We start from the raw sequence: 27326 nt of genomic DNA, 5'->3' as shown, positions 1-27326 counted from the left end.
TGAAGTAACACACACACACACACACACACACACACACACACACACACACACACACACACACACACACACACACACACACACACCTCAGAGTGACAGGCAGACCTTGGACTGTGCCAGTGTTTCTCTGTTTGTGTCCCCTCATTCCAGTCTCTGTCCCACCATTTATATGGCAAATACCTCATTGGTAATACTTTATTTGAAGCTCTGCTTTTAAACTGCTTATAAACTTCACTACATAGTCTAAGAACACTATGTAAATACTACAGTAGAATACAATCAGTAAATGCATGTATTTGTTTATAATCTATATATGGTAAATTACGTGTAACAATTTATCAACAGTTTTATAATGGTCTATAAGCAGTTTATAAATAAACCCTCAAATAGTGTCACCACTTCATTTGTCCTCCAAGCCTGACTGAGTCGTCACAGCAGGATTAAGAGCAAGAACAAAAAAATGTAGATTGGGAAACAATGTTAAGTCAAAAGCCTTAGATACAACCAGTGGCAGTTAGCCAAGATGTTGGCAGTTAGCCTAAATTCTGCCGTGCAAGTCAAAGGAGAACAGGTACAGTACACCAACATATTTATAAGTTTAGTCTTTAGTTCATACACACTGAGTTAATACTGTACAGTATGTGTCTTTGACAAGGTTTGATGCCCAATTCCACCATGTAACCTCTATAGCTTTGCTGCTTGTGTAGAACTGAAAGGATTGGACTGTCATAAGCAGTGTGGAGGAAGTTCCATCTAGCCTGTCAGAGGGGCACCTGGAGCTGCTCAACATATTGCTCATACCTATCCAATCTTCTCAGATCTGCATGAAGTTCAGAAAAGAAGAGGCTAGGGGTCAATACGGAATTGGGCAGTAGAAGTTGAAAGCTATGTGATGGCTATGATCCTTACGGTTACATTATATATAGAGTCTATGTGTTTGTTCCAGGCATATCACTCTATATAGCTATTACTATGTTACCTATTCAGCCACAACATATTACACTGGTGTGGTCAGAAATACTTAAAGTACTGTTTGCTGGTCTCTCCTCAGGATGTGGGTTAGGGGTGTACTGAAGGTGTCTTTCTGCTTGTCTTTCCCAGGATCTGGGGATATCGAAAGTGGGTCATATGAAGAGAATTCTCCAGGGAACTAAGGACCTGGCCAAGACCACCATGTTTGACCTCTAACCCGGAAGTAGATGCAGAGAGGAGAAGATCCCTCCCCCACCTCATAGGAAGAGTTTAGTAGCTCTGAAGGCATCGTAGGGAAAGCTGGGAAGCTGGGATGGATGGATTTGATCTGTCCATTGGGAAAGCCTCAGAGAAACTGGGAATGGAATGATTTAGTGTGTATGTCTTGGACAGTTGTTGAAAGTGCAAAGGAAGTCATGGATCTTCACAAAAAGCCATTTCTAACATATTTCCCCTTCATGGCACAATCAGGTATGCAACTAATTGTCGTTAAGAGTTGATTATGTCTTCTGGCCTCTTAGAGATGGCAAAGTCTAAGTAGCAAAACCAGAACTTCCATGAGTGATCCCTGTGAGGTTAGACTACAGTCCAGTACCGTGTGGCTTTGTGAATGCTTACTGGCTCGTTGCCTGTACAGTAGCAGTAGACGGCTACAGATGCAATGTGTCAGCAATATTGGGATTTGAACAGCACTGTTTACACGAGGGTGGAGACAGAGGAAGAAGAGCCGCATTTTAACGAAAATCAGAGTGTGAAGAGGTCTCCGAAAACAGTGGAACGCTGTTGCATGCTATGCTCTCGCGACGTTGGATATCGTTTTAATTGCATGATTAGTGTCTTGATTTTTGTGTACAAAAATAACACTTGAACAAGTTTTATATGACTTTAGTATTATTATGCCATTTGTTACTACTGAAAGCATCATTTTGGTCTGAATCAAGTTTTTTTTTCTATTTTTATTTATTTGTTGCATGATAATTCTGTGTCAAAGACCTCTGTCATGTGCCATATTTACAGAGTCATTTATTATGAAATGTGTTTTATTGTTAGGAAATCATAAGAATTTAATGAGTTATTAGATGAGGTATGAGTAGGAGGTTTCTATTGATGTGAAAATCAGTACCAAAGTGAATGTCCAGGACACTTCCGAACTTAAACATCTGAAGAGTGTAAGTGCAGAAAACCCTTCTATTACAGTAGCAAAAATAACAACTACTCCAGGATGTTAGTATGTCTGGGAAATTATAATGAGATGAGGGTAAAATGTAAGTAAGTGAGGGAATTCAAGTTTTACTTTTGGGGTTGAGTTTTTATTACGCACTTTTCCCTCTTGCTGTTACAAGAGCAAGTACATTCTCATTCCATTAAAGTAAAGTTACTACAGTAGTTCACCACAACGTCTAGCATTTAAACACTCAATATGTCACAGAATAACACTATCTTAGTGGGAATAGGAGTTAAATATTGGTTTGAATTTAAGATAGCGCAGTTGATCTGCAACAGCATAAGAGTTTTGCTTCAGTGCAGCTTTTTTAAGGTGCACAGTGTGAAATGTAATGTTAATAGGACACTTCTTTTCTAGTTAACTTCTGCAAGGTTGGTGGCATTACAGGGTATATTTGTATATGTGATGCTTATTTTGTATATATATATATATATATATATATATATATATATATATATATATATATATATATGCACTGTATATATAATCTATACCAGTGTATGCATACACTATCAGTAGCTGTTGTAGTTATGCCTTTGTAGATGGCTGATATGATATGCAGTGTCAACAGCTTACACATTTGATCTTGTCTATATTGCACCATAACACCAATTGTGAATTATTGATTCTGTTAGGTAATCTTCTGTACATGGTAAATGCTGTTGTATTCTAATGAAGGTGCAATATTGTATTTGTTTTGATACAGTCGCTGGTCTCTTTGACGTGGTGTTTCTCAGTGGGGGGAAAACTGAAAGACTGTTTTGTACACACACTCCTCCTCAAGGTTTGAGGATTAGATTGAACCCTTAGAGTAGACAGACTTAAAAATGAAACAACTTTTCTTACTAACTCAAAATTCTTCCAACAGCTCACTACTTTCTATTCCTCTGTGCTTCCAGGGTGACTTTAAAAGCAGGACCCAAGAGACTGGCTGTTATGTGGGATTAGAATGGGCAGACCTGATTGTTCTATATATATATGGCCGCTTTTGTGTTAATTGTATACATCAGTTAGATATCTATCGCTATCAGCAATTGTATGATTCTCATTGATTGGCCCACCTGTTATCAATCAAAAGTTGTATTTATATGTTTGTTTTTTTTGTTTTTTTTCCTTAGCTGAGTGAAATTGTACACATCATGATGGGTGTGCTTTATTTTACAGTCCACTATTTACCTAATATCTACTTAGCGATTAGAGGCATTGCAAATGATGATAACGGGATTTTGATTTCTTAAGATGCATTTAAATGTATCACCACTATGTACTGTTTGGTATGAGGTTGTATACAGATAGAGTTATATTCCTATAGTACAACAGTAGTACCTCTTATCACATGAAAATAGGACTGTAAAGTAAAGCATTACCAATCTCCCTCTAGGGGGTGCCATGTTACATCTCTAAATTCTCAAACCCACATCATCAAATGGCATGTTCCTTTGTTTACGCTGACAATCAAGTCTTGTTTGTTTTGTCTTGAAACATGAAACCCACATCATGAAGCCTTCAAAGACTCACTAATTTAACCTCTACTATTAAGACTGAAAATTTTCTTAAATGTTGAGCTATGCCTTGGGCATGTAGTTAAAAGTAGTCAATAAATTCAGACATGTATTATGTAAAATAAGATTGTTATTAAAGAACCATATTTACAGTTCATACCATCAAGCTAGCTAGGTTCATAACCAAAGATATTAATTAAACATAAGCTTCAGATTTTTTTTCATTGGGATTAGCCAACCACATCATTTGAGGACATCTGTGTCTGTCATGTGCACCACTGTCAGACAAAAGGTCCTGTGATCATTGTGTCTTGTGGTCATTAAGTGGCTATAATCAATTATAGGCTTGTTTCATAGACATAGATTAAATGAGGAGTAGGCTCAGTTCTCACTTTTTTTGTGCCAGATTTGAAAAAGAGATACCTGTAGCATCTTTGGCAAATTAGAACTAATCTAATTCCACGATTGTATCGTAATTCAATTCATAAAACCAAATGATCAATTGTCTGGATTAAAGTGCAATTGAGTCCTGGGTCTTTGAGTCTGTGAGACCATCCTGACAGTGTGTGCTTTAATCTGAGCAGTGGAACACCTGCTGCCATCTGCTTCCTCCCTGCAGTGGACATCAGGGTTGGTCTCAATTATATATCAACAGGTGAATTGAATTCAACCACTGGTGGACACTTCCCAGGCTGTGTGTGCTGTCTATGTGTGCTTTTAAGGGTCTCTGCCTGGTTCTGTTTGAGTGCATTTGGCTCCAGGGAGCTGGAGTTTTCCACTCTGAGTAAAAGTTGCTCGTAGGCACAGATCTAGGATCAATAATCACAACACTGACCTTAGATCAGCATCCAGGGGCAACTTCCTCATACTCTGAGTTTTCCAATGGTGTAAATAATGCTGCAAACTGCCTGGTTTTCAAAAACCAACTGAACCCACGCAAAGATCTCTTAGGATGGGGTAACCTGTAGTCTTTGACATGGTTTCTAACATGGTGGGGGAGAAGTGAGTTTCATTTGTTTACATTATGTTTACAATGGCACAGTTTTGATTTTTAAGAATATATATATATAGGTATATACAATTTTCCATATTTATTGCCTAAGGTTAAACAATATGATGTGTATTGTGTTTTCATCTTTGGACTATAATGTTACAGTTGTCACCTGTATTAATATCTGGATGATTTTGGTAAAGTAGTTGGTAATTTTTATGACTACTAAGTGACTGTTTTCTGTGCCTTTTTATGGTTAGAATGCATGGTTAGATATTTATTACAATATGGAAGTCACTGAGATGTGTATTTTTGTATTCTGATTAAATAAATGGTCCAACTTTGTTGTACATTTTTAGGTGCCTTAAAAAAAGGCTACCGGTTCATATCTTCCTTCTTCAATAAAACTGAATGCATTCATGATGTGTCATGGTTTTTATTCAAAATTTTTTATTTAGGGTTAGGGTTAACTATTTAAATGTTTTTACATTTTTGACATTTAGCAGACGCTTTTATCCAAAGCGACTTACAACAAGTACATTTGTCTAAAGTAAGTGAATCATCTATACATCAGTTATCATAAGAAAAGAAAATCTATGCTAGGACCAGGTGTCATTGGCAGTCACAATGCTAGAGGAAGGAAGAATGATTTTCTTTTTTTTATTAACAGTAGAGGAACTGTACAGAGGGGTAGTGGGAAGAGGGACAGTCAAGATGTAGCCTTAAGTCGCAAGTATTAGTGTTAATATTAGACAGTGTTAGTGTTGTCCTTGAAGGACACTTTTTGCAGGCATTGAAGATAATAATCCATAGACAGTACAAGGAAGTTGAATATGGCACATAAACAAGTAGCTGTAAATTGTGTAATGATTGAATGATTGTGTAACTACTGTATGCATTGCAACATTGCCAGTTTGGCATCCAAGGCCTGGCGTCCTCAGCCTAGTCTAGTCTACTACAGGCAGGATCAAAGGATTAGGTGACCCTAAATTTCTATAATTCTTTATGAGCAGAAGGTGTCTTCAAAGACTAAAAGGTTGAGGACCTCTAAGTAACCTTTTTAATAAATACCTCATAATAACTTATTATTGGTTAACTGTGAATATGGCTTATCCTAAGCCATATTCTAAGTTTATTGTCCCTATTCTAGGCTGTAGATTGCAGGACACTGATTTTACAGGTGTTAAAAAAAAATGAAAAATGCTCCAGCTTCCACAGAGGGTCATAAACCTCTCCGGACCACTCCCTCCGCGCATCAGCAACACCACTTTATCAGAAAATCCTGGGGAGAACCCTGCCCGCCATCAAATGTAAAGCGTGTCTAGGAAAGCGTTGATACTAATCCCAATAAATTATTAAATACCTGTATTAGCCTATCATTTATTCGGGGATCCTCACCACAGTAGCCTACCAAAGAAAGAACCGAAGATTTTAATTTGATCTGTTATTCTGTGCTCATCCTCATAGAGCCCTGAACCTCAATCGTTGTCGTTTGATTGCTACTGCCTGAATCAGTGTTGTTTTCATGAAATGAACTGTCAGTGGTGGACCATCAGGCTTGTACGAATCCAACACTAAACGGTGAGAATAACAACTTAACAACGAAAGGAGTTTGGTGTTTAAATACCTAGTTCGTGAGGAAATGCTTATGAATGGTTGTATGCAATTGCATATGGCATCGATGAGACATTAGCTAGCTATTGAAGCTAACGCTAGCCAGCTGTTTTAGCTAACGTTAGCTAGCGAGCATATATAATATCTAGGCCGAGGAGGGCCTCACAGTAGAAGAGCTACATTGGTTGACAGCCTGTTTGCCTGCCAACTAGCTAGCTACCTTGGTTGGTTTCATTTGCAAAACGAAGATATATAGAACCAAATGTGATAACTAGCTTCTGTATGTATGGGCCTATTAGCTACCCCCATATCCATGTCACATTGACACAAATGTCATGATTAGCTCTACAATCAATCATATGATTTCCTGTGTGAAAATATGAGACTGATCCAAAATGGACCCAGCAATGGTAGCTCTCTGGTGTGGCGTATCTATGCTTGATACAGTGATGAATGAGTCAGTGAAGCGCGTCACAGTGTTTGGAAATTAAATCACAGGGATTGAATCTTCTGCGACAGAGGTGTAGATTATAGCTAAACGAAGTAGGCAAGCCTGCAACGATAACGGGTTCATCCTGTACAATCACAATCTACAGACACTGCAGTGCATACAGATTTGCTAGCAATGATACTGGTCTTTCCAGCTTGATCTCAAATATGATTTACCTTAGGCCGATTCAATTATTAAATTCAGTATTGAAGACAGTTGCATGTGACTGACAACCTACCTACATGCATTGTAATGTGTTATAGTCTACAGTAACAACATAGCTGGGGATGTTCTAGGCCTATTCTAACACCTGCATATTTGTCAGACCTTGTATTGTTGCTGTTGCCTTTGATGTTGTCTAGCTTGGTCTTCAGGAAGAATACATGAATGGTGTCGACTGCAGTTTCTCTCCTTTAGGCCAATACTGAGTCCTCTCTAGTTCAGTGTTTACCCACCCACCCACAGTCATGCTGGAATGCCTCAAAGACTGACCTATTTAAGCTTCCAAGCGCTTACACAATTTCTCCCATGGCAGATTGTTGCACTGCATCTCCTAAGCTGCTTACGAAGACCCCCCAAAACCGGTAGTAGGCTATTCCTATTTTGCCATATTCAGAGAGTCTCCAGTGTGCTTCTTTGTTGCTGTCAGAGATCCTAGTGCTAGCTTAAATTCTGTTGTCACAGAGTTGGGCCCAGTGCATAGTTGAGGTTGGACAGCAAGGGCCTGCGTTGTTGTTTTTGAAAAGCCCACCAAAGCGCCAGTGAACCCAGGAGGTCCTCAGCCACCAAAGGAAGAGGGATGTATTTTCCCCCTGGTTCTCAGGGAGGATAGGCATATGAGAGGGGCCACGTCTAGACTACAACAGCTGCTTTGGACTGCACCTCAAAGACGAGCTTGAATTTCTTGGGAAACTTTCTTTCTCATTTACTGTAAATATTTTGCTGTCTTTTACTGCTCTGTCATGCTTACTAAGTGTGTTTCCTGCCCACACCCCTATCCTTTCTACTGCTGTTTGATCATTGATGCAGGTCTTGAGATTTTAAGTAAGCTATCAGACATTCAGTAGACTAGGCCTAAAACCAAATGAATACGGCCTAATGTCTTTGATGTAGCCTAAGTCATTGAATTCATTTGACTTGTTTGACTGCATCAGTTCACCAGTCTTTACCTTAGTTCGTGTTATAGTCCATACATCTGAAAATAGTCCATATATCTGAAACCTCACAGTCACATACAGTACCTCACATTTCCACTGGGACCATACATACTGAAAATGTATGCACTCGCTGCAATGTAAGTTGCTTTGGATAAAAGCATCAGCTAAATGGCATATATATATATATACTCACACACACACACACACACACACACACACACACACACACACACACATAACCTTGTGACCTCCTTATGATACTTTCTGTTGACTGTGAATAAAGAGCCCTCTTCTCATCAGTATAATATCTCTTTTAGCAATGCCCTGATAAAATCTTGGTCATAGGCTTGTGCTTGGAATGCAGATTAGCACATAGATGCTTCGGAACTCTCATATGGGACAGTCTCTATCTTGCACTTTGCAGACCTGCAAAGATGGCTTGAGATAAGATCTAACCTATCTAGACATAAACCTATATGTGCAGGACTAGGCCAAGTCTCTGCTGTGGTGTGGTTGAGCACAGCTTGTACTTGTACAGCTTGCACATCTCATGGCCGAAGAGATGAGATCGAATAATTAGTCCTTACCCATTAGTCTTAAGGTGACTCAACACAAATAATTAACACATAATTACTTGCCACTTTAGTGTAGTCTTACAGTTACATGCATGCATTTAATTACATAATACCCCCCCCCCCAAGCATTTCTGTAATCTAGCTATGGTAACGGAGCTAGGTCTGCGGTATCACACTCTGTATAGTAAGCAGTAAAAATTAGCCATGTGTGCCGTGCAAAGTTTATCAAAATTCATCCTACACACATCCTCAAGTAATCTATAATCTGCGTGCGCTATCCGAAGGTGCAGCGCCTCCAACTGATGATCAGTTTGATTCTGTCAGCATTTAGCTGAGCATAGATAAAATGCATGTCATGGTAAATGCTTTGTGATATCAAAAAACGTAAAAACTGCTGACTGATGGGTGTTCTATTGTTATAAGACAATGAAGTACAATAAAACAAATTGATAAAAAAAAAAAAGAAGGAAGACATGGATAACTGCATGTACTCACCCTTACCTGTATTGTAGGCATCCACACTCCACAGCATTTACAGGTGTTAATCAAATTATTGTGTCATGATGAAGTGATCATGAGGTCATATTATCAACAGGTACAATTTCAATATAAAATAAAGAATGTGACCACTGAATGATGGCATTACAACTACCCACACTTTAATGCATTTGTAAACGGTTTATATCAATATCATTGCATTCAAAAGCATGTTTTTTGTTGTAAATTAATCATTTAGACTAATTGATTCATCGATAAAATAACCTACAGATTAATCGATTAACAAAATAATTAGTTAGTTGCAGCCCTAGGTCAAATGTGAAGCGCCAATGCTTGATAACAAGTAAAACAGAACACAAAGCAGGAGACATAAAATCACTTTCATTTTCAGTGGCTGTGCGCCTTTACGCAAATGCGTCAGTAAGTCCACAGACAGTCCGTCGGCTCTTAGGCTCCACCATGCAAACCACATTAAAAACAAATATTGATGTTGTCCAAATGTCTGTAATTGAGGCAAATTTGTCCGTCTCCCCTGCATGTGGATATTGTGCCCTAATCTACAACACATACACACAGGTGGAGAAAAAAAAGTTATAATAGACAGATTATAACAGATTGTTTTACTGAAGCCAAAACTATGGCTTCAGTAAAACAAATGTAATAATCCTACATTTAGAAATACCGATGTGATGAAGCATAAGTGTCTGCTCTTTGCAGGCTGGGTACGCGCTGCCGGTCTTCTATTTCATGTAATCACTTTGATAATGCAAATAACTGTTATTGACTGTCTGTCTATATTGCTGATATCACCATTATGGTTGAAATGGGTAAGCCATTCATGACTGTAAGGTCAGTTTCGATTCACCAGGATGAGGAGGAGATGTTATTCGCGCCTCAGGATGTGCCTTGGAGATGACTCCAAGTGGTCATGAAAATCATGAAAATGTTTCCAGATTTGTTTCTGTGTGATTTTGAAATTGTAACGCTATTATGTTAAAAACAGACATTTAGGAAAAACCAGGGGAGGTGGACATGGATTTCACAACGGCAGAGTCATTTTATTGTTAAGTGTCACACGTGCCCGTGGACTTTTGTTTGGGACAATTAGTGTTAAAATGTTGCACGATTGGAGACTCGCAGCAGGTTGGGTTTGGTGTACCAATGTAGGCTTGTTGAGTGCTTAGATTATGATAGTTGTTTCCAAATGTAAGTAAGCTATGGTAAGTTCATTTGTAAAACATTGTATGATTATCCATTCCAACATTAGCAGTGAAATATTGATTGTGAGGACAATGGACATCTTTAATCAATTATCCCCACCCACTCATTGCCAGAGACCTATCCTCCAGCTGTATGCTAACTGAAATGAAACAAAATTACTAATTTAGTGGCCATGTCGACTAAAACTTAGTGGTGCGCAAAGCTCTTTAGTGAAGCAAATTGGAGCACCCCCTAGTGATTAACCACTTTAGTCTCCTCCTTTCTATTTTCTCTATATACAGGTGAGTGGCCAGCTCGCTGCGCCACGCCCAGCCCTGTGTTGCCATGGATGCCTGTGCCCGTATCCGAGGTGTCCCACTTAGGACCCGAGCCTCCATCAGGAAAGAGGTCTGTCCACCATGTTTAAGCCCCATCATTTCTCTCTTGACATGGTATTTTTGTTTTGTTCTGTCCCCTCCTCCCCCTGTGAGAGGATATGTAATAGCTCTGGCCAGACAAACCTGTCTCACCACATCCCCTACTCTATGGCAGTACTGAAACCGACTTGAGCACACACATCCTGCCTAGAGCAGTGATGAGATTCAAATGAATTGAAATAGGTTCTGATGGTTTGAGATCAAGACTATGGGGTTACCCAATAATGACTTGACCAGTGCATTGTCTAACCATTTGAAACCTTGTGTTCTGCGTGCAGACTGTGCGTGACAGCGGGTCACAGCGTGTGAAGAGCCTACTGAGGAACAGAAAGGAGCTCTGTAGCGTAGGCCTGGAACTTGTGTCCAGAGACGCACCACGGCTGACAGAGGTGTGTAATCGTAGCTAACACTCAAACATCCACTACATGCACACACAAACAAGCACACACAAACTCACACTAGCATACTTCACAAACAACTGTCATTTTATTTTTTCCCTCAGATCCATTTTGTGTGTCTGCCTGTTCATTCTGAAGGGGAGGATTTCACTCTACAGGTGAGGGTATCTCCCTTAGCTCTGACTTCAGTTCAGTGAGTGACACATTAGAAGACACTTTAATTTAACATTGTATCTTTCAAAGTTGGAAACATTAAAAGACTGAATTGAGTTGGTATTTCTTTGTAGTAACTTGATTCTGATAAACACCTCCAGGCCCTGTCCTCTTTGCCGGGTGACCTGTCTGAGCTCCTGAGATCTCTACATGTCCACAGCCTCCGGAACGATGAGGTACTGCTACTGAAGGACTCACGCAGACTGATGGACAGAAAGGACAGTGTTGCTCAGGTAAATGAGAGGAGAGGAGTTGGTAGGTGTTTCAAACTGGTAAAAGAAAGAGACGAGAAGAGATGAGAGTTGGTAGTGAACTGAGTCTCTACTGTACTCTACTCTGAAATGTTCATTTTCCTTTTGAAGCAGACTAATTGGCAGCAAAATAGTGGTCCAAGGACCTTTCCCAGACTGCGTGCAAAGATTCTGTGTGAGATTCTGTCTGTTATCACAAACACAGGTGAAGAGACATCTGGGATTGTGTGGATATTTGTTTTCTCTGCTGGGGATTGCCACATTTTCCTGGTTGGTTCCATGTGTCTTTGGTAGGGCTCAGTCTGGCCTTCCAGCTGTGTGGAGTTTATTTGATAGACAGGACATCTAAGCTGAGTCTACCCTCTGTGGCGAAGACAGAAGTGCCGCTAAGTGATGTTGTATTCTGCATATACAACATCAGACATCAGACATAACAAGGCACTTCCAGTATACCCTATCAGTGAAGGAAAAATCCTATGTGAATTCCTGTGAGTTTACAAACCCAAAGACTCTCAGATGATTAGCTTGTCTTGGTCTGGGACACACTGGGACATGAAAGACACTAACAGTCTGCAGACACTGTTTGCCAAAAAACATTTTTCTCTGAATAAATTGATTGTCCTTTGGCAGTAAGAATTAACCACCATCCAGCCAAGCTTGACGTGTGTGTGTGTGTGTGTGTGTGTGTGTGTGTGTGTGTGTGTGTGTGTGTGTGTGTGTGTGTGTGTGTGTGTGTGTGTGTGTGTGTGTGTGTGTGTGTGTGTGTGTGTGTGTGTGTGTGTGTGTGTGTGTGTCTTTCTCTGTCTTCTTCCACAGCAGCATTGCTGGTTGAAAGCGATGTGTGTTCTGAGACACAGCCCCAGCCCCCAGGTCAGTGTGAGTGCACTGGTGGGTCTGCTGGGGCGGTATGCTGCAGGAGTCCGCTATGCCCTGGAGCTTCAGGCTCTCCACAGAGGCGCAGCTGAGCACAGTCACCCAGAGGACGATGACACCAACCAGTCAGTTTCATCCATCGAGGATGACTTTGTCACCGCTCTTGAGCACCTTGAAGAGGAGGAGACGGCAGACAACACCCGTAGGTTTATAATAAGCACATGTACTGTAGAGTATATATACAAGTTCATTTTATTTTCAGAAGTCCCTGTAGAGTGGTGTTTACTTATATGTCTTTGCTATTAAGAGACAGCAGAAATCTGTATCATATTTTATCATATTATCAAATCTGTATCTGCATCATATTGATTCCACTCCTAGATGGCAGTGACAAATTTACGTTCCGTTCTCGTAACTCTTTCCATCCCCTATGTGTCATGTACTGTAATTGCAATCATCCCAAGAAGTGACCTTTGGTTGAACTCAGACCATTTCTTTCCTCTCCTCTCGTCCCCTTAATCTTCTCTCTCTTGCTTTCCCAGCTGCTGGCCCCTATCACCACGGTAACCAGCGTGACGTGGCATCCCAGACAGTCCCCGCCCACAGCAGAGACAAGGATCTATCAGGCTCTCGCATCATCATAAGCTCCTCCTTCAGGAAGTCTTCAGTCAAACGCAGGTTGTCCCCAGAGGTGTCTGTAACCGTGCAGCGGTCATCAGGGGCGGAGTCACAGTGGACACTGTGCAGTCCTAGAGCCCCTATCCCCTCTCCCTCTGCCCCCATTAGCGAATCAGAAGAGTCGGACGGTTCCAGCCCTAGCCCAATCATCTTCCTGGACGAGGTGGGCTACCAGAAGAGCCTGCGGGCCACATTGGATATTCCCCAGATCCCAGGGGGGCCCAGAGAGAGAGTGGAGGACTCTGATTCAGAGGTCAGTGAGTTCTTTGACAGCTTCGACCAGTTTGATGACCTGGAAGAGCTGAGCTCAGAGAGCTGCACACTCACCTTGCCACTGGACCCCACCAATGCTGCTACCGTTAAGACCCAGAAGAAGAAGTTAAGTGAGGCTAGCACTGGAGGGTCGGGATCCAAGTACGTGTCTCGGGGCTGTTCCACGACAGCCATGAATCCCCACCGGTTCGACCACCCTACCCTCCCTGCCAATGTGAAGAAACCTACTCCGCTTAAACCAGGCTCTCCTTACCCTCCCCACTCGGAGGTTCCGGACTCCCCTAGGCCGGTCCGGACATCCTGTGAGGAGAGTGGCGGTCCTCTGTTCAGCCCTGTTAGCTCCTCAGCCTTCAGCCCCCTGGGAGACTCTGGAGGGGCACTGGAGTACTTCTGGAAAACAGACGGAGAAGAAGGAGATGACTCAGAGTTGCGTAAACCCCAGGACCTGTGCTCCCTGTATAAGACCTACTCAGACTTCGCCAACAGCCTCTCCAAGGAGATCCTGGGCTCTGTCTGTGGGTACCAGTCTCCTGTAGACTTCAACGACAACAAGAACCTGAGCTGTGTTTGCCATAAGGAGTTCCAGAACCCATCTGGACATCTGATGAAGCTGTCAGAGATCCAGGAGACTGTGACAGTCGCCAAGCTGCAGCAGAAGTCTCAGTCTCTGAAGGATGGCATCCAGAGGTTTGCCACAGATCTAGTAGAGATGAGCCTGGGCAGCGCATTGCGGGACCTGCAAAAGGGAGTGTCCTCCTGTACCACCACACTCTGCCACCTGGCCGCACGGCTAACCTCCTCTGTGTTTCAGATGGCCTTCCATGAGATTGGCATGCGTCGCGCCTATGTACTGAAGGAACGGGCCATAAATGGGCTGGCAGGGTTTCTGGTCGGGGAGGCAGTTTCAGGTGCACTAAAGGAGTTCCTCTCTGTGAAGAAGCAGATCTTCAACAGCACCGTGACACAGTTTGCAGCAGACCTGGCGGAGGAGCTTATTTTTGAGGGGATGATGGAGGTGTGCCAGTTCTCCCACCCCTCCACCCCTCTCACCCCCAGTGACTGGTCCTTTGGCCAGGAGGAAGAGGAAGAGGTTGTGTCATCCTATGCTTCAGACCTGTCTGAGTCAGTACTTCAGGAGGCATTTATCGAGCTCTCCCAGGCAGATGTAGCCTTCACCACCCAGGCAGCCATCAGTGTGTCTTTAGACAACATCTGTTATGTCAGCGCAGAGGATGACACCACCACCACCACCACCACCACACACACATGCAGTACCGGAGCTGACCACCAGACTTTCCAAGCCAACTCAGCCGAAGCAACCCCAGGCCCCTCAGGGGAGGATGGCTGCACTGTGAAGAAAGCGCTGTTCAGTGTGTCTGGGATGGCTAGCTGTGTGCCCGTGCCCCAGGCAGGGCAGGCCATTTCCCACCTCCAGGGCTCAGAGGAGACCTGCCAGTGTAATTCCAGTGTATCCCACACCTCCACATCCAGCCCTAAGAGGAGCAGCAGCAGTTCAGAGGACAGGGTGGTGACCGCAGCCTCCTCTGACACAACTACAGCCACACAGACTGACCTACAGCCAGCTGTGTCTCACCTACTTGGAGCTCACAATGAGGGACAGGCTTGTGTCTCTGGAGGAGACTCTTCGCAAGGAAAGACGCCATTTCACAATTTTTCTGTTAACATGGTTGATATGATAGTTAGTGAGGCTTGTGAGCTGATAACGGCCAGAAAAGTTAAGAAGAGAGTAGAGGACTGTGCTGACTTCCTTAGTAAGACCATTGGAGGTCGGGGGCCAGCATCTGGACACACAGCTTCTCAGGGCTCAGTCAGTGAAGATCTCACAGAGTATCCCTCAAAACATGAAATGGTTAGGGAGAGCTTTCAACCTGAAGATCGGTATGTAAGTAAAGACTCTGTATGTGTGATGAGTGGTAGTGATGCTGTCGATCAGATAGGAGGCCTCTCCTCTCTTCATCCTCCCTGTCCGACAGTATCAAAGACCCCAAGTAGAGTCACCTGTGAGTCAGGCTCCAGGAGCACACATCCAGTTAGCAAAGCCATCTCAGAGACACGTCCTGTCATGATGAAGGATACACTTGACGTGCCAGTTTTGGAAATGGGCAGTCGGGGCGGAAGGAAAATGGCCACCGGTGAGGAGATGATCACTAGTTTCGGCCAAAAGTCTAGTGGGAGCCCTGGAACTCCCCCATCCACCCCCCAGCAGCCAAGCGAGGTCTCTAAGGAGAAAGAGATCAAGCAGTTCTCCAAGAAACTCAAAGGGAAACTTGCTAAGGAATTCTCCCCTGCCACACCTCCTCCTACCCCCCACTACCAGCCTGAGCCTGGGACAGGACCCAAGGACACCACCACTGACACAGACAAGGCTGACTTTATGCTCAAACTGATGAGGTCTCTGTCAGAGGAGGCAGATGGAAATGAGGAAGAGGAGGAAGAAGAGGAAGTGGAGGGTGGAGTAAGTGAGGTTCAGTCTGGTGTAGAGACTGAAAGTCACGGTCCAGAACTCAACCGTTCGTCGACACACAAAATGTCTAAGAAGGGAGCCCTCCATTACGCTGAGCGTTTGGCATGCCACATCGTGTCCATGGCAACAGAGATGGACACTCTGGGAATGGTGGAGGATGGAGGGAGGAGGATGGAGGGAGAGCGGGAGGACAGAAGAGACAGTGTGGCCCAGTTCTCAGAGCAGACGCTGAACACATTATGGGTGTACGCTGGAGAGGTGGCAGGTGAGGTAATCAGCGATGTGAAGAGGATGGTGGGCTCTGGGCAGTGTCGCTACAGAGCAGCCAAACAAGGCCAAAACGGGTCAGCACCTGAATGTCCCCACCACTACTCCAGAGAGCACAGCAGAGACTGCAGGGTGGGTCAGCTAGCTGATCAGTGGTCCAGAGACCTGCTGTCCTCAGTCATCCACCCCCCAACCTCCACCCCCAGCCCCAGCTCCAGCTCTGGTCTGTCCTCAGAGTACCCCAGCTGTGAGAGTGTGACAGATGAATATGCTGGGTATCTCATCAGGGTGCTGAAGAAAGAGGGGGGCAGCAGGGAGTTGGTTCTTGATCAGTATGCCAGCCGCCTGGCGTACCGCTCTATAAAACTGGGCCTGGCCCATGCTGCACGCAAGATGAAGCTGAAACCTTCCAGCTCGAGGCTCCACTCCACCAGGAGGATGTATCAGGATGGGGGTAGGGGGCCTAGTTTTGAGGCACCCTTACGTCGGGTTGAAGCAGGGAGAGTGGGATCCCCCTTAGAAGAGGCTGGGCAATGTGTGTGTCTGGACAATGAGGAAGGGAGCCAGATGGAGTACATGGATCTGGTGAACTTTGCTGAGTCTTTAGCATACAACATCACCTGTGATGTCACTAACAAGCTTCGTCTGTCCTCTGTGCGCCTTCCCAAGTCCCTCACTGACTCCTGTCTTTACAAGAAGTCCAAACTGGACGACATGGCAGAGGGCCTTATCCGGAGCTCATTCTCCTGCCCCATGCTGGCAAAAGAGGGGAACAGCAGGCAATACCACAGCACAGGCAGTCTGTATGATGGAGGCTACAGCAGCGGGGTCATGCAGGTCATAGAACATTACGCCAGGAAGATAGTGGACGACACTCTGGAGATAACCATGGCCTCAGCTGGTCACCAGGCTGGGGAGAACCAGAGGGCCCAGGGTCAAGAAAGACACTCCCATGCTGAGAGGCTCTCAGAGGGGGGAGTGTTAGGAGAGAGGGCCTGTCGTTATTGCCAGGTCAGGGAGTGCCCATTCTGCAGTAAACCTAGCAGGCACCACCACCAGGGAGGGCAGAGGAGGAGGAGGCAGGAGAGCGAGGCTGGCACAGACAGGCTCTGTGGTCTGGAGATCCCCAAGATCCACATCGATCTGGATCGCAGGGCAGTGTTCGCAGAGGAGATGGTGTCGACCGCCATGGAGACGGCCAAGCGGGAGCTGAGCAACACTAGCCTGAATGCGGACAGTGGGATTGGTCATGATGGTGCAAGCTATGCCGAGAGCCTGACCGCCGAGATCATGACGTCAGCGCTGTCCAATGCCTGCCAAACCACCAACCTCAGGTACAAACACATGGTGATTCATACCCTTGTTGATTTCCATGACTATTCACATGGTGTTCTTTATGGTTAACTTTGGTGTTTCTGGTGGTTAGCAAGAGGTCATTCAGGCATTAGGCTTGTAAGTGTTGTGATATTTTCTATTCACTTTGCTAGATTGTTTTTCCCTGAATTGTGGTGTCTTACAGCTGTACAACAAGTTCTACAAGCTTTCCTGCAAGCAATTAATTGTACTGCAGTGTATTTGCCATCTGTATTTTCAAATTTTGAAAACATTAAAATCCCCTCACTAACTAACTAGTCTTTCTCTCTCTTCCACCTGTAGCTCCCCAGGTAGGGAGGCCACTGAGTCAACAGTGTCCCAGCAGCTGAGCCTGAGTGTGGGAGACGACAGTCTGGGCAGCTGGTCCAACCTCAGCTTTGAGGACGAGCACCCAGACGAGAGCAGCAGCTTCCTGCACCTGAGTGACAGGTACGGAAACCACACCTGCTCTCTGAGCATCTCTGAGCACAGTGACACTGCCCAGTCAGAAATCAAGTCCTAGTCTCTACTACCTCCCTTGTAGATCTGAAAGGATCAGATTGGAAATTAGCAATATTTTCATAGCTTAACCTAGTTATCTAATGGTAGGTGGAGTTTCCACCAAGTTGTTGATAGTAATCAGATCCTTTCAGATTATGGATTACGGAAGTGTTAAAGGGTGTTAGGGGCAAGTGGGTTTTTTGGACTAGGCATTGTCCTCTGAATCTTTTATCTTCTCCAATACAATAGTCCTAACATTTGAACATTTCTCGACTACTAATGGTTCACTTCTTGTAGCACCCATTATATTTTCATCGAGCACTCTATTTCTCTCCAGCACACTTTTCACCAGTGAGTGATTCTAACCCATATTAAATGTGCTCTGTTGACACAGATTTATTGATGGATAAGTTAGCAAAGCTTCAGAGGCTGTGGAATTCTGGCTTAAATGAATACAGAAACCAAGTTCGTCACCACTGCTTATACTGCCAATGAGAAATGAGTCTATTTTTCAATCAAAAGTCAAATCTGTCTTTGGTGATTAGTGAAAAGCTGTTCTCATCCTCTGAGAGTTGAGGCCAGTACAAGACACGTTCTTCCATGTTTAGTGTCAGTCTGACATCATTAGGACTCTCCAATGACTTCATGAGGACGTGAGGTCTCCTTAGTTTAGGAGGAGCTGAATGTATGGTTTGGGAACCTCTGTGATGTTCTGCTGCCAAGAAACAATTTCCTCTGATTTGTGCAAATAATCTATTACATATTATTATTGTTCTTGTGCCAATGTTGTTATAGATTTTGTAGTGCCCCTTTAGCCAAGTTTTGCTGAGATTGTTTGAGTAAATGCATCTTACGGATAAGAATGAAGTCTAGCTGTAAGAGAATTCGCTTTTCCCCTCATATAGAGGGGTGTTTGTTAGGATCTGCATTTCTGCTTTCAGTGTGACGTGGGCTCACCCAGTCTCTGGTCTAAGGGTGGGAAACGGCTTATTGACGTTTTTGGCACATTCTGCTATCTCTATGGAAGCAAACCCAGTCAACATTTCAAATTCTTTCCCAAGATAATGAAAGAAAGAATGTGTGAGCAGCTAGTTATTTTGGACACCAGGGCCTTGTGAAGGTATCAAAATATTTGCTAAAGGTGTGTCTATGAGCAGTCTCTCTGCTTCAGGCGCTGTTTCCAGAGGAACAAAGTCCACCATGTGTAATTCATTAGTCTCTTCAAAAGAGATTTCCGATCAACACTCAACAGACCAAAAAGGAAAGGCACCTTTGAAAAAATATTCATGCCCTGAACGCAGTGATTGACTGTTTAATAACCTTTCAGCAGGCCTCACTCAAACAAACCACAGTTCAGGAGAAACTATTTTGACTCAGGCAATTAATAAGCTAATTGGAGTTTGCAGTCATTCTCATACAGTATGAACATCATTTATCACAAATACCAATGTGCACGGTATGCACATGCAGGTTCCAGCCAGTCAGGTAAACATTGGCTAATGACAGAGATACAGTCTTGTTATGTTACAGTTGCCAGCTAGATGGGTTACAAGAATGCAATGATCTCATATTCCATTGTTAGGGAGTGATCATTGATTCTGTGATTGAAAGACTTGCAGATCATCAGATCATAGTTCTTAAGGTAGCTTAATTTTCTTGCCGTTGTTTTTGCCAGGTAAGACACAATACATTGTTTGTAGAAAAGAGCCTTATGCAGTGTACGTGGCCCTGCCCAGTATTGGCCAGTGTTGAGCGGTTCCTTCTCTCTTCAGCAGCAATGGGAACAGCAGTAGCTGGAGCAGCCTGGGGTTAGAGGGGGAGGTGTGTGAGGAGCACCTGTCCTTCTCCCCATCAGACAGGTCGGTCACCAGTGCTAACACAGCTAAGCTGTCATAGCTAACAGCGGGGGCTTGCCTAGAATGGGATAAAGAGGGATTAGACAGATGTAATGTCTTGAGAGAGACCCAGGATGTAGGTTACACTTACAACTGTTCCAGGGAGTTGTGTCTGGCTCCTAGTGCACGCATTTCCTTAGCAATCTGTGACGACATTGTCTAATCCTTCTTTGTCTCATTTCTCCTTTGCTTGCACGTTCCCCTTTCCACTGCATGATGACATCAGAGCTTTGATTAGTCAACGTTAATTGCATGTGCATGTGTCTGTAGAGATTCCCTGTACAGATAACCAGAGGGACAGAGTAAGCCTTGGTCACTGTCTGCTTAACCACTCCATTGGGCACCGCAGGAACGTGTGTGTGTGTGTGTGTGTGTGTGTGTGTGTGTGTGTGTGTGTGTGGGGTCGAGCGGCGGCGGCATATAAAGAGGTCTGTCTGCATGCTGAGTGATGGGAGATCATGCTCCGACTTTAGCTCTCCTCAGGTACCCTACTGGGCAGGTGAACCTAGAGACCATTATAGTTTTCCCTCCTGGAGTAAAGTGATATGCATCCATAGTTGGCAACATGAGACACTTTAATCAGTGTAATAAAGTCTGTTGCCCAGGGGCTGTGTCAACAAGGCTCAGATTTACAACCTGTTTACCAGTTGGCACATCACACTGTAAGTATTTGCACAATACAGTATATGTATAGTCGTTTTGTGAATGGAAAATATGCTCACCCGTCGGTAATGTTTAAATGCTTCATGTTTCATCTCCTGGTAATAAGAATTGAAGATGCACAGCAGGAATGGAAAGCTTCGAAGAAAAAACACTAGCAATTTATTCTATTCTCCATAAAGTATGCTGCTTTTGTTCAACGCACCTATAGCACCGCTTTTGACCAGAGCCTGTGTGGCCTTTGAACCCGGAGAGCTAAGGTCAGGGACAAGGGTCTGTGAGAGATAAGCACGCTGGGAGTTGCAGTCCCAGTGTCCTTTTGCATGCATCAAGTCTCTCTCTCTCTCGGCCTGTGTTTGTCCTCTCTCTAACCTGTGATATTTCTCACTCTGCAGTGACTGTACTGAAGAGAAGGAGACAGAGACCAAGGAAGAATCCTGTGGTAATGGACTAACAAAATATTTTCACATTGTCTGTCTGTTGCTTCTTTTTAATTCTGACTTTCTTAGTGATGTATTTATTATTGTATGTACTGCTATTTATTAGGTAGGTCCTGAAATTAAGTCTCAATCTCTTTGAGGTGTCTCAAGACATTCCATATACAGTATGTTACAAAGCCATACAACAGAGAAAAGCATTACCCTATCATTAGAAACATATCTATATCCTAAGCAGTATGGCTGGATACCCCTGCTGTAGATTAAGAATGGTTAGACTTGGCTCAGTGTGTGTCTGTGTTAGGAAGGGGATTTCACCGCCCCCACACTCAGTCACACTGCTGCTCATTCATTCATGTGTGTGTGTGTGTGTGTGTGTGTGTGTGTGTGTGTGTGTGTGTGTGTGTGTGTGTGTGTGTGTGTGTGTGTGTGTGTGTGTGTGTGTGTGTGTGTGTGTGTGTGTGTGTGTGTGTGTGTGTGTGTGTGTGTGTGTGTGTGTATTGTGTGTGTATGTGTGGGGGGCTCAGGCTCCACACCACATCTCACCCAGCCAGTGTGGGAGCGTGGGAAACAAGCCCACCACCAGAGTAGAGCGGGGGCAGGGGGGGGGAGGGGGGGACATAGGGCTGGGCTGGAGATCACTAGGGAGTACTGACGTAGAGAAGGAGAGACGTAGAGATGTGTGTGTGTGTGTGTGTGTGTGTGTGTGTCTATCTCTCACCCTCTCTCTCTCTCTCTCTCTCTCTCTCTCAATGATTATAATGATGATGAAGCTGATCTGTAGTGCATGCTCTGTATCTCCCTCTCCAGGGACTGTGCGTGGGGACAGAGGTCAGGCCCAGGCTCACAGGGCCTTGCTTGTGGTGAACTCTGAGGTCAGGGAGCCCAACCTTGACCACCAGCTCAGGAGCATGCTGCAATGGGCAGCGGCCTCCATGGCAGACCTGCCCCTGGTCCAGCTGGGTCCTACTGCCGACAGGGAGCTACAGCAAGTAAGTTCATGGTCTGCTAATGGTATTTATCTGTATTCACAGAAGAAGGCCAGGTCAAGGGCTCAGGGTTGAACTGGTCCCAGTCGCTGCCTGCTGACCTGCTGTTTGAATCATCTGCATTGTGTTTGTTTCATTCCAGCTGCCAGCAGTAGTTCAGAAGCTGAGGGAGAGAGAGTGGAGGGTGGGAGAGCTGCTCCAAGCCCTGCTGCGCTACTGTGAGGAGACCCAGTCCCAATCCCAGTCTCAGCCTGAACCCAGAGATGAGCCGCCACAGGCGGGGAGAGGACCCCACCACATGCCCCTGTTCCAGTGGCTCCTGGAGCACGCCTAGCTGTACCTCACCTCACCTCCCTCCCATGCTGCTTACAGTGTATCTGTGAAACCCGCCACTTAGTGAGCACTAACAATGTTATACTACATGAAGATTCCCATCTCTATGCAGTGATAAGCACTGCAGTGTACCTGCCAATCCTAGCCGCATTGTACAGTGGAACGTGTTTGTAGTGTCATATAGGGCTTTACACTATCGCTACCCAGAGGGCACCATAACTGCTTATCCATTCTACCGGCTGTGCGTGCGTGCGTGTGTGTGCGTTGCATGCCGTGACCTGAGAGTACTTCTTTCTCTTCTCTCTTCACCTTTTTTGTTGTCGTTCTGGTTTGTTTTAGGCTGCATATCACATGCGTTGATTAATGAGGTATCGTTTACGCCCACCTGATTTGTGTTCAAGCCCTCAGGCCCCAGTGCTAGGGAGAGGGAGAGAGAGAGAGAGTGAGAGTGAGCGAGCGAGCGGAAGGGATTGAAACCCTAACCCTGTTACAGACAAAGACAGACAGAAACCCAGCCCCTGTCTTAACAGACCGAGAGACAAGGAGAGAGTTGAGTGAAAGGGAGTGTGTTGTCTGTTAGGGAATCCCCATAGCTGTTGGGCCGGTGATGTCACTCCCCTAGCTCACCTCTGTGGCGGTGTTTCCACATGTTTAGGGACCACACACACATACACATACACACACACACACACCCGACACCCTAGCCCACCCCACCTCCTATCATCACCACTGGAAGAAATTCAGACACATATTATCGTATTGTTTCAATACACATCATATACATCCTATTCATATTTTTGCCCACTATGGTATTGGCCCTCAGGTCTGAATCAATTCAGTCAATTCATCATATTAGTATTGATACTAGTGTTCAAAGGTTTGTGTGTCACAATGTCACAACTATGCCTGTTCTTTATTAGCTCCTCCAACATTAGTTTCTCACTGTCCTTTCAATGGATACAAAGGCCATACCTAAGAATAGGACTATATCATTACTATGAAGATCAAATATATTGTTCCTTTAAATAGTTTATTGTTTACAGCCCTTTTGCAATTAGATGGGGAGTGCCTGTCTGTGATGGATATAATGCATTTGTTAGTGTCCAAATTTTTCTAAGTGCAAAACACACAAAAAAATATCCCTTTATTACCTAGCAACAGATGTTATGTTTATCAAACATCGTGAAAGCATAGCACAGCAATGTAGCGTCAATACATTCTAAACGTTTCGTTTTTTTTAGATTTGGCATAAATGTTGCCTAAAACAAATATGTAAAGCTGCTCAGTGAAATGAAGGAGGCCTTGTTTATCAATTGGCCAGGAGTTGCCAGATTTTGCTAGGATGAGCCCGAAATTTCCCCAAAAAACCCAGTGCGGAGTATCTGTATGATGTGAAGGTTATCTGTGGGGGCCTTATCCTCTTACGGGAAGATCCAGTGACGCACATATATAGCATCCCATAATTAATGTCTTCACCTCTGAACCACAACTGACAGTATTCACATAACTCAGTCCAGCATCACACACACTCACACACACACTCTATACGTCACCTACTGTAGTGGGGTTGAGAAATCTGGCCACCACAACTTCCCCTCTACCCCCCAAAACACACACTCACCATATTACTCACCCCTGCACTAACCCCTCATGCACAACATTAGCCCTGCTAAGAATGCACTTTTGAGAGGTGAGGCTGGGCATTTCCACTCCAAGGCCTATGTTCCTCATAGATTTACTAAGAAATTATGTCTGACAAATCCCATATCCTGTTAGGGTTAAAGTTATGGTCAGCCTGTGTTCTTAAACACAGAACACATAGGAACCACAGTAGCTCAAGCTCGAAGGAATTCTGCCATTATTGTGAGATATTTTGTTGATTGTTTGTATTTTAAGGGACTTTAAGACAATGTGAAATGGTCTGAGTATTAGAGGGCTGTACCTCAGAGTGACCATGCTGTGGCTTTGAAACACTGTAACACTTGCCATTAATTCCTACTTTAAAACCATTGGTGCATGGATGTTCTGTCATTGACATCACTAGAATAACAACAGAGCAGATTTTTGTTCTTTAACCTATGATAATACGCTCGTAAAGTGGAACGTCACTGAGATATTTGCCCATCAAACTTGTATCATCCTGTAATAAAATTGACTACTGTTCATTATTTTAATTTCCCCATCAACCCGGAAACAGAGACAGTGTGAAAACTGCGCAGGTTAAGATTTAAAGATTTAAAAATCGGCCTTTCAGCTATATTAGTGACTGGTGAAGTTAGCCACATTACTTGTACCAGTTCACGTAAAAAAAATAAAAATAGCTTTATTAACTAGTCTCCTACGGAGCTTCCAATACAAACTTGCTATGTTTGTCCCCAGACAGCTTCACCGTATTGTTCTTCAGTGTTCTAATATGGAATTTGGCAACTCATTGTAATGTCATCAGTTAGTATTCAACAACAACAACAAAACTTGTATGTGTGCTCCTCACATGGTTAAATGCTACACTTAATGCTGCTGTACCATCAGCAGACCTTATCACTCAGCTGTTGGCAGTGTTTAAGTGTTTAGTACCTGCATGGCCTAGTGTATTAATGGTGATTCTGTAGGTTGCCAAATGATGTCAATCTGAAGATGTTAAACACACAGTATCTGTTTATGACCCAAATGTGCCAGAACACCTGTTAAGAGACACATCTGGTATTCAAGCTTGTATTATAAACAACATTCACAATTGTTTAAAAGGAATGGAGGTATTAATGCAGGAAATAACAAACTATGAAACTGATCTTATTTCACAGTACAGGAATGCAGAGCATGTCAAAGTATGAAGACTTAGCAGGCTTTACCAGAGTATACACATTCTCTCTGAGTGAGAGTGGATGTTTATTTGTTGAGTTGTGACTGTAAACAGATCTAGACAGCCACAACTGTCCAGCCCTCCTGTACCTACTCACTTTATTTAGTTTACTATACATTCCTATACTTCACAGATCACCTAGTGCAATATTGTGTTATTTAAAGCTTGAATGTGTACCTGCAGAGAAATGACTCCCATAGTATAAGAAATGTCTATTTTGTTACTGTCGTTGCGGTGTTATTTTCCTCCTCTCTCCTGCCGCGGAAGGCACAAATGTATGTTTACTGACTCCTGTATTTTCCCTGCTTCTTTGTATAATCTTGCCAAATAAAGATATTTAATAATTTATGTAAGTTATAACTGAGTACACTACTTGTCCCTCTAGTGGCATCGCTCAATAGTTTACACATTCTATGCTTGTCAAAGCACTATATTTGTCATTGTTAAAGCTGTGTGTAAGAATAAAGCTTTTTCATGTGCCCTGGTATTCTGTCTTCATTTTTACCCACCTACAGTATATACTGTACAGTATCTAAATGTTTGAAATGTACAGTTAGTATCAGAGCAGAATGTTCTTTGTAGTGTCTATACCAAGGGTGGGGGGGCAGCATACAGACTGAACTGAAGAGATTTCTAATCAAATTGACCATGGAATATCTATAGATTTTGGAGACAGATCCACCGCCTAGAAACTCGTACTTGAATCCTTGCCGATGACGGGTGTTTTAAGCAGGATGTTCCTCATAGGCAGTCCTTTGGCTGCCTCATATCCTGAGATTGTAGCTTGTAAAGTAATATGTCGCCTGTACGGTAATTCCAAAGGAAACAGTGAGATTACTCTCAGCCAAACCTCTTTGGTCTTAACAACAGTGTTACATTATGTGGTTATGCCTTTATGCAGCCACAAAGAAAGCCATTGTTGGTGTATTATCAGATGGGTTTCCTCACATGCATATGTACTGTAATTAGGTGTTAGTGTTCAGCACAATGCTCAGTGCCTGTCAGCATACTGCATCAGTGTGCTGGGAATGAATGGTAGTGTCTGTCTGACAGGGAGGGGGGTCGGGGGAGTAATTGCAGGCTTAGCTGTGATACAGGAGCTGAGGAATGTGAAAGAGAAGCACATCTTTGATCGCAGAGGAGAGGGTTCAGACACACAGGTTACAGGGTATATACAAGGATAGATATTTAGCGTGTTTCTTAAGACTCTATGGGTACCCTACAGTAACTTTAAGCCCTCACCTTATTATCTGTTTGTAACTTTATTTACATTCTACCACTCATCATCTACAAGAAGGTTCAGGCCACAGTGGACATATTGAAGAGGGCAGGAGGTTAAATTAGTCATTTCAAAGCTTGGGGTAATTAGATGGCCACAGTAGTGTGAGCAGCCAGGGTAAGAATTTGGCTAGGACACTCATTCAACAAGTGGGCTAACATGGGATTTTATTGTGACCACAGAGAGACAGGGTCTCTGTTTCTCCGAAACACAGAGAGAGCATTAGCAGTTGATGCCCATGGCCTCCTCACCCATCACAATTGTATTGTACAAAAGTGATTTTTACTTTGATAGGTGCTGTGTGAATGCACTCTCTATTAGAAACACAGCAGTCAGCTAAATGGCATATATCATTATGCTAGCATACAGGCTGGGGCCAGCTGACGACACACCAGACTCCCTATCAGGCCCATAATGTTGTGGCTTGCCTTTCTGACATCAGATAGGCTTGGTCTTGGACTGGAATCCCCCCCTGGGTCGGCTGTGATTCAACAGCCCTATGACATCACTTCCCTCCCAACACCAACAAACGGCCGGGTTGTTGGGAGAGTCCACTGCAGTGGAGGAGGGGGGTTTGAGTCAGGGCCATGGAATCCATGACATACAGGGCCAGGGCTTTGTGTTAGAGGGGGAACTCCAAATACATCATCTCTACCAGGCTTTTGTTTACTTGCGCTAGAAGAAAATACCCGGTGTTTAGTTTTTTTGCGGCTTTATTGTCCAGATATTTCTGTGTGGGTGTTTAATTAATTAAAGAGGCAGATATGAGGAAATTGTGAATGACCTACAGTATGCTCTATAAAGAGCAAAGTATTGAAATTAATAAAGAGGCAGATCACAATGAATGCATGTAAAATAATGCATAGGTCCTTTCTGGACTAAATAAATATACTTGTATACCGGAGACTGCCAACATTATTCAT

At 43.8% G+C, this 27326-nt stretch overlaps 2 protein-coding genes across 6 annotated transcripts in view; both read left to right on the top strand.

The window, feature by feature from the left end:
• Positions 1-1695, top strand: part of dgkh (diacylglycerol kinase, eta) — a gene marked incomplete at its 5' end in the record, with an annotated part of 41378 nt that extends 39683 nt beyond the window's left edge. Inside the window, one exon of the mRNA XM_083681344.1 lies at positions 1099-1695. Within this exon, the coding sequence (XP_083537470.1) occupies positions 1099-1185 (87 nt within the window). The 3' untranslated portion in view covers positions 1186-1695. The remainder of the gene's footprint in view (positions 1-1098) is intronic.
• A 4522-nt stretch (positions 1696-6217) lies between these two features.
• Positions 6218-25603, top strand: akap11 (A kinase (PRKA) anchor protein 11). Of its 5 annotated transcripts, none has more exons than XM_083682294.1 (12): positions 6218-6268; positions 10524-10629; positions 10937-11047; positions 11161-11214; positions 11371-11502; positions 12340-12595; positions 12936-17430; positions 17753-17899; positions 19726-19809; positions 20901-20947; positions 21753-21934; positions 22074-25603. In XM_083682294.1, the coding sequence occupies exons 2-12, from the start codon at positions 10567-10569 to the stop codon at positions 22263-22265; spliced, it is 5763 nt and encodes a 1920-aa protein (XP_083538420.1). In that variant the 5' UTR covers positions 6218-6268; positions 10524-10566; the 3' UTR covers positions 22266-25603. The 5 variants fall into 5 exon arrangements, with proteins under 5 accessions (XP_083538420.1, XP_083538418.1, XP_083538417.1 ...); XM_083682292.1 differs by having other exon boundaries at positions 19723-19809; XM_083682291.1 differs by having other exon boundaries at positions 12337-12595.
• The last annotated feature ends 1723 nt before the right edge of the window (positions 25604-27326 follow it).

This window comes from Argentina silus (assembly GCF_951799395.1).
Source record: "Argentina silus genome assembly, chromosome: 12".
Classification (NCBI taxonomy): Eukaryota; Metazoa; Chordata; class Actinopteri; order Argentiniformes; family Argentinidae; genus Argentina; species Argentina silus.
This window is presented reverse-complemented; position numbering and strand designations above follow the sequence as displayed.

Coding starts and splice junctions, on each gene's coding strand:
- akap11 (XM_083682290.1), top strand. CDS start 10,567: ATGGATGCCTGTGCCCGTATCCGAGGTGTCCCACTTAGGACCCGAGCC. Junction 11,215..11,370: donor GGGAGGATTTCACTCTACAG/GTGAGGGTATCT, acceptor AAACACCTCCAG/GCCCTGTCCTCTTTGCCGGG. Junction 20,948..21,752: donor GACCAAGGAAGAATCCTGTG/GTAATGGACTAA, acceptor CTCCCTCTCCAG/GGACTGTGCGTGGGGACAGA.